Source organism: Corylus avellana, chromosome ca8 (genome assembly GCF_901000735.1).
Source record: "Corylus avellana chromosome ca8, CavTom2PMs-1.0".
Lineage (NCBI taxonomy): Eukaryota > Viridiplantae > Streptophyta > Magnoliopsida > Fagales > Betulaceae > Corylus > Corylus avellana.
In genome coordinates this window covers 9,934,256-9,943,752 of record NC_081548.1, presented here as the reverse complement: position 1 = coordinate 9,943,752, position 9,497 = coordinate 9,934,256, and the positions used below count along the sequence as shown (strand labels likewise).

General features: G+C 36.9%; 2 protein-coding genes across 2 annotated transcripts in view; both read left to right on the top strand.

Moving 5' to 3' along the window:
* Positions 1 to 9,497, top strand: part of LOC132189992 (protein ANTI-SILENCING 1) — a gene marked incomplete in the record, with an annotated part of 50,509 nt that overhangs the window by 16,498 nt on the left and 24,514 nt on the right.
* LOC132190864 (aspartic proteinase CDR1-like) lies at positions 6,763 to 9,176 on the top strand. Its single transcript, XM_059605897.1, has 3 exons — positions 6,763 to 7,247; positions 7,326 to 7,511; positions 8,630 to 9,176. Exons 1-3 carry the CDS (start codon positions 6,763 to 6,765, stop codon positions 9,174 to 9,176), a joined length of 1,218 nt encoding a protein of 405 aa, XP_059461880.1.

The window sequence follows — 9,497 nt, the reverse complement described above, 5'->3', positions numbered from 1 at the left end:
TGGAAGTCCCAAATACCTATCATAACTTTGGGTGGCTTGGAGACCCGATTGCTGGGTGATCTCCAACCGTTTCTCCAGGCTAGTATTGCGGCTGGAAAATGTGGCAGTCTTCTCCTTATTAAGCATCTGTCCCGAGGCAGCTTCATATTTTCCAAGAAGCTTTGTTAGTCTCCTCCATTCAACAGAATTCGCTTTGCAGAAAATCAGGCTGTCGTCTGCAAAGAAAAGGTGGCTCAGCCTAGGGCCTTTTTTGGAGGTGGGCACCCCGGTTAGAACCCCCTTCCTTTCCGCTTGGGTCAAAAGAGAGCTAAGAACTTCCACACACAACAGGAACAAGTATGGGGATAGCGGGTCAACCTGTCGTAGCCCCCGTGAAGGTTTGATACTTCCCACTAGCTGTCCATTCACCAATATAGCATAAGAGACTGAAGTCACACATTCCATAATTAGATTGACCCATTTCTCCGGAAAATCCATTTTTCGCATGACAGCCTTTAGGAACACCCACTCCACTCTATCGTAGGCCTTACTCATATCTAACTTTATCCCCATGTAGCCCACTTTACTCCACATTCTAGTGTGCATGGAGTGAAGCGTTTCATATGCCGCCACAATATTGTCAGAAATCAGTCTGCCTGGGATAAAGGCACTCTGATTTTCTGATATAAGATGTGGAAGAACCCTCTTAAGTCGATTTGCCAATACCTTGGAAATAATTTTATAGATCACATTGCAGAGGCTAATGGGCCTGAAATCAAAGACACAACTAGGATATGTTTTTTTGGGTATTAGTGCAATATGTGTAACATTTATATTCGCCTCCATCTTAGAACCATTGAGAAAATGTAGAACTGCAGTACATATATACCTCCATGCCAACCGTAGCCCAATTTTGTTGGTAAAATCCTGCCGTAAATCCATCTGGCCCCGGGGCTTTGATAGGTCCCATTTGCATAGAGCTCTATGCACCTCCTCCTCAGAAACACGACAATGGAAGGTCGATCTTTTGTCGGAAATTTTCTTTGAGGAAGAAGCGCAGGTGGTTAAAAGTATCCCACTCAGCTTAGTTCAAACAAAAGATAGACTTATTTGGCGATGTACAAAAAATGGCGTTTTTTCCGTCCGAAGTGCTTATCACCTTGAGATGGAATCTATGGCAAATAGGCGAAGTGGGTGTTCAAAAAATGTGAAGAGTTTTGCATGGAATGAATGCTGGAAATTGTCGGTTCCAAATGTGGTCAAGATGTTTTTATGGAGAGCCCTTAATAATTTGCTCCCTACAAAGGCTAATCTATATAAAAAAGGAGTTGTAAAAAGTCCCATGTGCCCTATTTGTGAAGCTGAAAATGAGACGGTGGAGCATATATTGTGGAGCTGCCTGTCAACAACAGATGTATGGGGTAGTGGTCCGGTAAAAATTCAAAAAGTTGGAGGATTGAATGAAAGCTTCTCCGATATTTTTGGGCTTTTGTTGGAGCGCTTGGATAGGTCGGAAATGGAGTTTTTCGCTGTTACTACTAGACGTATTTGGCTGCGTAGGAACGCTGTGGTACACGGAAGTCCTTTCCTTGATCCAAACCAGCTCCTGCGAGAGGCACAATATGCTTTGGACGAGTACCATCGGGTGAATGACGGTAATTTAGCGCAAAGAAATCCTGATCTGGAACGGCCCATTCCCAAGTGGCAACCTCCACCAGCAAACATGGTGAAGATTAATTGGGATGCGGCGGTGAACACGAAGGAGAAGAGAGTTGGGTTGGGTATCATTGCAAGGGACTCGATGGGGAAATTTTTGGCAGCTCGTAGCGTAACTCATGAAGTCATAACTGATCCTATTACAGCAGAATCCATGGCTGCATTGCATGCTGTCCTGTTTAGCAAAGAAATGGGCTTTGATAACATACTCTTTGAAGGTGATGCCATGCAAGTTATCCACGCAATTGACTTACAAGGGCCATGTTTGAGCAGTTATGGACAGTTCATAGAAGGCATAAATTTAGAGCTTTGTGGTGTAGAGAATGCCCGTTTTTTACATGTCTTGAGGGATGCCAATAATGCGGCACATGTGCTTGCAAAATTGGTTACCGCCCATGTCACTTTCTCTACTTGGTTGGGGGATGCCCCTCCAAGTATAGGTGATATTGTAAGAAGGGAACAATCTCTTCTTCTTGTGTGATCCTCTTCGGATCTTTTTGAATCAATGAATATCTATATATTCCCTCAAAAAAAAAAAAAAAGATGAAACTATGAGTTTAGTAACCGTTTTAAGAGTGCAATTAATGTAACTTTCCAATTTTCTCTTTCCTTTCCTTTAAAGTCTTAATATCTTGAAATTTAATTCTTTGAATTCATGTTTACAGGAATCAGGGCCTTAATTAAAGAGTAGTTACTAACTTTTTTGTCATAAATAATTTTTTACCATAATTGAGGCCTTAATTAAAGACAATTGACTAACTTTTTATCATAATTAAGGCTCTAATTTTTTTTTATTTTTTTTTTAAAAAGGAAACATAATTATGCTATAGTTATTTGGGGCATGAGGCTGCCTAATTTGTCTAAGGATTGAGCAGACACTACTTTCCACTCTAATGTTAAGACAATATTACTAAATAGATACTCTCAATTTCAAATGAAATGCAGATGATTATATTTCTGACCCTTTCATTTCAATTAAATATTTCACGTATTGAACCCAACCTTTTAAAAGAGAGTTTGAGCTTACACGTAAGGAAAAATGTTAAAATATTAATTAAATGATTAAATTTACTCTTACCAGCTTAAGCTTATGAGAAAAGTGGGATCGTGAATTTAATTGTTTAATTTATATATATGTTGTAAATAACAGGAGGCAAGTTTTCCTACTGCTTGGTGCCGACAACTTCCCAAGCCAAAAACTCAAGCAAATTGAGTTTTGGTAGTGATGCGGAGGTTTCTGGGTCTAGAGCCGTTTCTACTGGCTTGGGCCCAAAAAGGCCGGATATGCATTTCTACTTTCTAACACTGGAGGCAATAAGCGTCGGCAATAAAACATTGGAGTTTGACGATTCTTCCCCCTTCGGAGACTCAGAGGGAAACATTATAATTGATTCGGGCACCACATTAACACTATTTCCAAAAGATTTCTACTCCAGGTTTGAAGCGGCGGTGGCAGAAGAGATTGATCTGGAACGCGTTGACGATCCCGATGAAATGCTAAATCTTTGCTACAAGTCGGCGTCGGATGATATAGGGGTTCCGAATATCACGGCGCATTTCAGGGGCGCAGATGTGAAGCTGAATCCGATGAACGCCTTCCTGAGAGTAAGCGAGGAACTTGTGTGCTTTGCTTTCGTTGCTAGTGAAAGAATCTACATCTTTGGTAACGTGGCGTAGTTGGACTACTTGGTGGGTTATGACACCGAGGCCAATATTGTGTCGTTTAAGCCAACGGATTGCACAAACCTCTAACTGTTTAATTTGTATATATGTTTTACGAGTTTGCTATATACATGTTTTTAATAAATAATTAGTCTCACCATGTGTGTGAAGGGGACACTTTATACGGGTCCGAAATTTGTAAGATAGGTGGTTCTGTATTTGTACTTTAAAATTATTAATGATTACATTTAATTAAATACATGACTATATATATTATATTGTTGCTAGCTAATTTACTTCATCATCACTAAATATAAGGAAAATTGTTCTCTTACTTGTAAACATAATTAATAACCGAAAATTGATAGATATTAATTTTTACTGCGTTGGGTAGAGCTTTTCGTAATTATATATGAAAAATAGATGGTTAATGTGAGATATATATGTGCAAATTAAACTTTCATTAATGGTCCACCGTCCAAAAATGTTTTGACGCTCATCATTTATAATAATAAAAATTATTAACAAATATAAAATATATATATATATATATATATATATATAAAAAGAGATGGTCAAGGTCGAGCCATCCTGTCTAGTCGGATTATGGGTGATTTGACCACACTCTGAGCATATATGGTGGTGTTTGAGCCACCCCATAACTAATATTGGTTCATGGGAATATATAACTCGGCCACACCTTTTTAAGTTTTATTTTTAACAATTTCTCAAAATATATTTCCATTAATGAAATATATATCTGAAGAATGTAAGAAAATTCATTAAGAGCTGAAAACAATGTCAATTTTGAATCCCCTTCTCTCTTCTCTTGTGTGAACATATTAAAAAAAAAAAAAAAAAGGAATCGTACAATTTGGGTAGGCGACGGACCACGCGCGGCTGCCTCTAACTTTTGCATCACTATATATTTGCTTACATGCATGGATAATGGATATATTTCCTTCGCTTTCTCACCACGTATAGTTTCTCCAAAAATTTGCCATATATATATGGCATCTCATCATCATCACTCTCTTCTCTCTTCTGCTGCGATTGTAACAACCTTCTCCATTTTTCTTCTTTCCAGCTTCTCTCTCTCACAGACACCGATCGAGGCTCTCAATGGGGGCTTTAGCGTGGATCTCATCCACCGCGATTCCCTACACTCTCCCTTCTACAACCCTTGAGAAACTCCTTCGCAGCGCATATAGCAAACGCTTTGCGCCGTTCCATTAGCCATGCTAGTCATTTTAATCCAACTTCTTCTTCACCCTCTCGCAATGAACCTCGATCAAAAGTAGTCGCAAATAGAAGGCGAATACCTCATGAAATACTCCGTCGGCACGCCGCCGTTACCGGTCACCGGCAGTGATCTAATTTGGGTGCAGTGCAAGCCTTGTAGCGACTATTACAACCAAACAAACCCGCTTTTTGATCCTGCTGATCAGTCAAGTTTGAATATGCAGCGGCAGAAGAGATTGATTTAGCCTTTATAGTCCTTGATTGCGATTTTAATAAGCGATTTTAAAAATTGTATTTTTGAAATCGCTATTTTATAAAATTGCAAAGGTATTTGGTAAAACATGTTAAAAAATGATTTTTTATCAAATATTTGTTATGCGAAATCATGATTTTGGTTTAAATTCACACGTTTTCAAATAAGCACCCATTATTTTGCATATAGAAATCAAAAATTTTCTTTCCTATTTGAGAAATAAGGGTAGGCCGAAGAGACTAATTGTGGCTATAGGGTTATCCTAACTGTGCATGACCATAATAGCATTTACCCGCTGGGTGCTGCTTGTGGAGCCTAAACGGTGGAACCACATACGCTCCTTCAAATTCGACTGAGCCATAGTCTAACTCAAGCCCACCAAGGCATTAATGAGAATCCGTTAATATTAATCAGGCATATGTGGGAATTCTCCATTGCAGAGATTCGAATCTACGCACTAGTACATGTCCTGCCTACTTAAGAATTTTCTTAGATTAATATCATTAGATTTGATCACCATTAAAATCTGATTACAATCAAATCTCTGAAATTAATACGATCAAAGCTCTCCTATACGTGAGCACCAATAAAATCTTATTGCAATCAAATCTCTGAAATTAATACAATCAAAATTTGATTACTGTTAAAGTGTTTCAAAGCATTAATTACCAAATAAACATATAGATCCAACCCAAGTAAATTGGGTTAATCTTACAATTTAAGGTGGCATGTAACAGCATGTTAGGATTTAGTAGTCATTGGATCAACTACATACATATATATTAAACTGTCAGGTTGATATATTTTGAGGCATAAGAAGAAAAGATTAATTAAGAGATGCCTTTTCCTTATTTTTTAGATATTAATTAAATAAAATTTAATATTAATTTTTTAGTTTATCTCTCTCTTTTTAATTTTTAATTTTTTTATTATAAACGACATGTGTCACAATAGCTAATTTTTTTTTTTTGAGGAAAAGGTCATGAATTCTCATATGATCAATGCTGATGTTACTTCTTAGTTCTTAATGAATTCTGTTAACTTTTCTAAAGTCTATGATTTTTTTTTCCACATAAGTTAATGATAAACTCCACAGATCTAATGGTTAATTTATTAAATTTGTAAAAGAATATGAGAAAAATATAAACAAATTATTGACACTAATCATTTCTCTTTTTGCTTACTCACATAGTCACAAGAAATATTTAGCCACTTTTAAACCCCAAATTAGAGGGATTAATTTTTCATTTTTCTCTTAAAACGAAAATCAAATTAGGTCAAAATCCAAGTTGGCAAGTTGAGCATAAAATGACCGTACTCATATCTTTACACTATACAGCGTCCTTATGCCAAATCTGCGACCTGAAAGCACACAACTGACACAAGCATTTCTACGTTCAGGTAATGAGAATTGCAAAGTTGGACAGGTTAGGTGAATGCACACAGGCATTTCTACATTCATCTCTCTCAAAAGCTATATCTTTTGCTACAAACTCTCACCAACTGTGCAAAGTCCACTCACTGATAATTACTTTGGGACTAGACCAGTCCCAAAGTAAAGGAAAGAAAAGAGAAAATTGAAAAGTTACATTATTAATTTCACTCCTAAAGCAGTTACTAAATTTATACTTTCATCGAACTTAATACCAATATATTGGCTAAGTTTGTTTCTTGTAAAATATGACATCTGTTGAAATTAAATGTCTCCTAACAAAAATGGGTTTTGTATTAAGCCCGCCCTACATGCAAGATCACACTTTTACAAAAATCATCAGATTTTATAATTGGAGAATCTAAGAAAATCCATTCAAGAATGGAAAACAATGTCAATTTTGGCAAAAACAATTTCGGTAGGTCAAGAGTACCGTTACCTTTAAATTACACCTACTATAGTTTCTCCAAAAACGGCCATGGCATCTCATCACTCTCTTCTTGCTTCTGCTGCGATCGTAACTACCTTCTCCATTTGTCTTCTTTACAGCTTATCTATCACTGCGGAGGCTGTTAATGGCGGCTTCAGCGTGGATCTCATCCACCGCAATTCCCCACTCTCTCCCTTCTACGACCCTTCAGAGACTCCTTTGCAGTGCGTAGCAAACGCTTTGCGGTGTTCCATTACCCGCGTCAATCATTTCCAGCCAACTTCTTCTTCACTCTCTCCCAATGAATTAATTCGATCAGAAATAGTTGCAGTCAGAGGCGAATACCTCATGAAATACTCTGTCGGCACGCCGCCGGTCCCCGTCCTTGGCGTCGCTGACACCGGCAGTGATCTCATTTGGTTGCAGTGCGAGCCTTGCACCAACTATTACAACCAAACAGACCCGCTTTTTGACCTTGCCGAGTCGAAAACATACAAAAACGTTTCTTGCAGTGCAAGCGAATGCCAGTCCTTGTGAGGAACCTCATGCGACTCATTATCATCATCATCTTCTTGCAAATATTCAGTGTCTTATGGCGATAATTCATACAGCCAGGGAGATCTTGCTTTTGACACTCTCACGCTGGAATCGACTGCAAGCGTCCCTGTGTCTCTTCGTAATATCGTCGTAGGCTGTGGACACAACAATGCCGGAACCTTCAATAACAAAGGCTCCAGCATCGTCGGCTTTGGGCGCGGCGAAGTTTCCCCCCGTTTCCCAACTGGGTTCTTCCATTGGTAAGCTAATAGTGTTAAAATGTTAATTAAATAATTATATGTTTTTTTTTATCAAATTAAGTTTACGAAAAAAAATAGTGATTTAAGTATAATATTTATTTAGTGTAAAATGAGATTAATATTATAAATTTCATCATTCAACCAAGGCTGGCTTAATAAGTTTTGAGGCCTTAAGGTGACAAACTTAAGTAGGGTATTTTTTTTTTTTATTTAAGTAGGGCATTTTTTTATTTAAATAATTTTAATTTTAAATCATTTCTTTTTTACTTTTGCCCTTAATTTTTTTTTTTTTTTGCCAAATAACTTGCAAAATTCATTTTTGTTAGGAGACATTCAATTTTAAGAGATGTCATATTTTGTGTTGAGCTACGTACATATAATTCTCTCTCTTTCTTTCTTTTTTTTTTTTTTTTTTTTTTTATATGTAGAATCTAATTTGCAAAAAAGAAAGTTACTTTATTCTAAAAATTATTTAATGAACGAACTTAGCCTATATATTGGTTTTAAGTGAAGATGAAACTATAAGTTTAGTAACCGCTTTAAGAGTGTAATTAATGTAACTTTCCAATTTTCTCTTTCATTTTCTTTAAAGTCTTAATATCTTGAAATTTAATTATTTATATTTATGTTTACCGTAATTGGTGCCTTAATTAAAGAGCAATTACTAACTTTTTTATCATAAATAATTTTTTACCATAATTGAGGCCTTAATTAAGGACAATTGACTAACTTTTTATCATAATTGAGGCTCTAATTATTATTATTTTTTTAATAAAACGAAACTTAATTATGCTATAGTTATTTGGGACCTGAGGCAATTGTCTAGTTTGCCTAAGCATTGAGCTGGCACTACCTTCAACTTTAATATTAAGACAATATTACTAAATAGATTCCCTCAATTTCAAATGAAATAGAGATGATCCTATTCCTAACTCTTTCATACGTAAGGGAGTGTGTTAAAATGTTGATTAAATAATTAAATTTACTCCTACCTGCTTAAACTTACAAGAAAAGTGGGATCATGAAGTTAATGGTCTAATTTATATGTTGTTGTAAATAACAGGTGGCAAGTTTTCCCACTGCTTGGTGCCGACAACTTCCCTTGGCAAAAACTGAAGCAAATTGAGTTTTGGTCGTGATGTGGTGGTTTCTGGGCCTGGAGCCGTTTCTACTGGCTTGGGCCCAAAAGGGCCGGATACGAATTTCTACTTTCTAACACTGGAGGCAATGAGCGTCGGCAATAAAAGATTGGAGTTTGACGATTCTTCCCCCTTCGAAGACTCAGAGGGAAACATTGTAATTGATTCGGGCACCACATTAACGCTATTTTCAGAAGATTTCTACTCCAGGTTTGAAGCGGCAGTGGCAGAAGAGATTGATCTGGAACGCGTTGACGATCCCATTCAAGTGCTAAGTCTTTGCTACAAGTCGGCGTCGGATGATATAGGGGCTCCGAATATCACAGTGCATTTCAGGGACGCCGACGTGAAGCTGAATCCGGTGAACACCTTCTTGAGAGTAAGCGAGGAACTTTTGTGCTTCGCTTTCCTTGCTAGTGAAAGAATCTACATCTTTGGTAACGTGGCACAATTGAACTTCTTGGTGGGTTATGACAGCGAGGCCAATACTGTGTCCTTTAAGCCAACTGATTGCATAAGCCTCTAACTTCAATTTAATTGGAAGATGCATGGATGTAGTACTACTGTTTTGTATGCTTTAAGTTGCTGTATACATGTTTTTAATAAATAATTAGTCTCATGATCATCATGGTCATTTATTGATATGTGGTGAGGATGCTTTGTACGAGTCCAGGATTTTCTTGACAGGGCTCAAAGACAGGTGGTTCTTTGATTGTACTTTGAAATTATTAATGATTACATTTTTAGTTAAATACATGCCTATCTATATATATATATATATATATATATATATATAACTTCAATGGTCCACCGTCCAAAAATGTTTTTAAGGAAAAACATGTTTTGA

Bases quoted from the DNA above. Each gene is read 5' to 3' on its own strand.
- LOC132190864 (XM_059605897.1), top strand. From the start codon at position 6,763: ATGGCATCTCATCACTCTCTTCTTGCTTCTGCTGCGATCGTAACTACC. The intron at 7,248-7,325 runs GTGAGGAACCTC...TAATTCATACAG, and splicing joins GCAAGCGAATGCCAGTCCTT to CCAGGGAGATCTTGCTTTTG. The intron at 7,512-8,629 runs GTAAGCTAATAG...CAAAAACTGAAG, and splicing joins CCAACTGGGTTCTTCCATTG to CAAATTGAGTTTTGGTCGTG.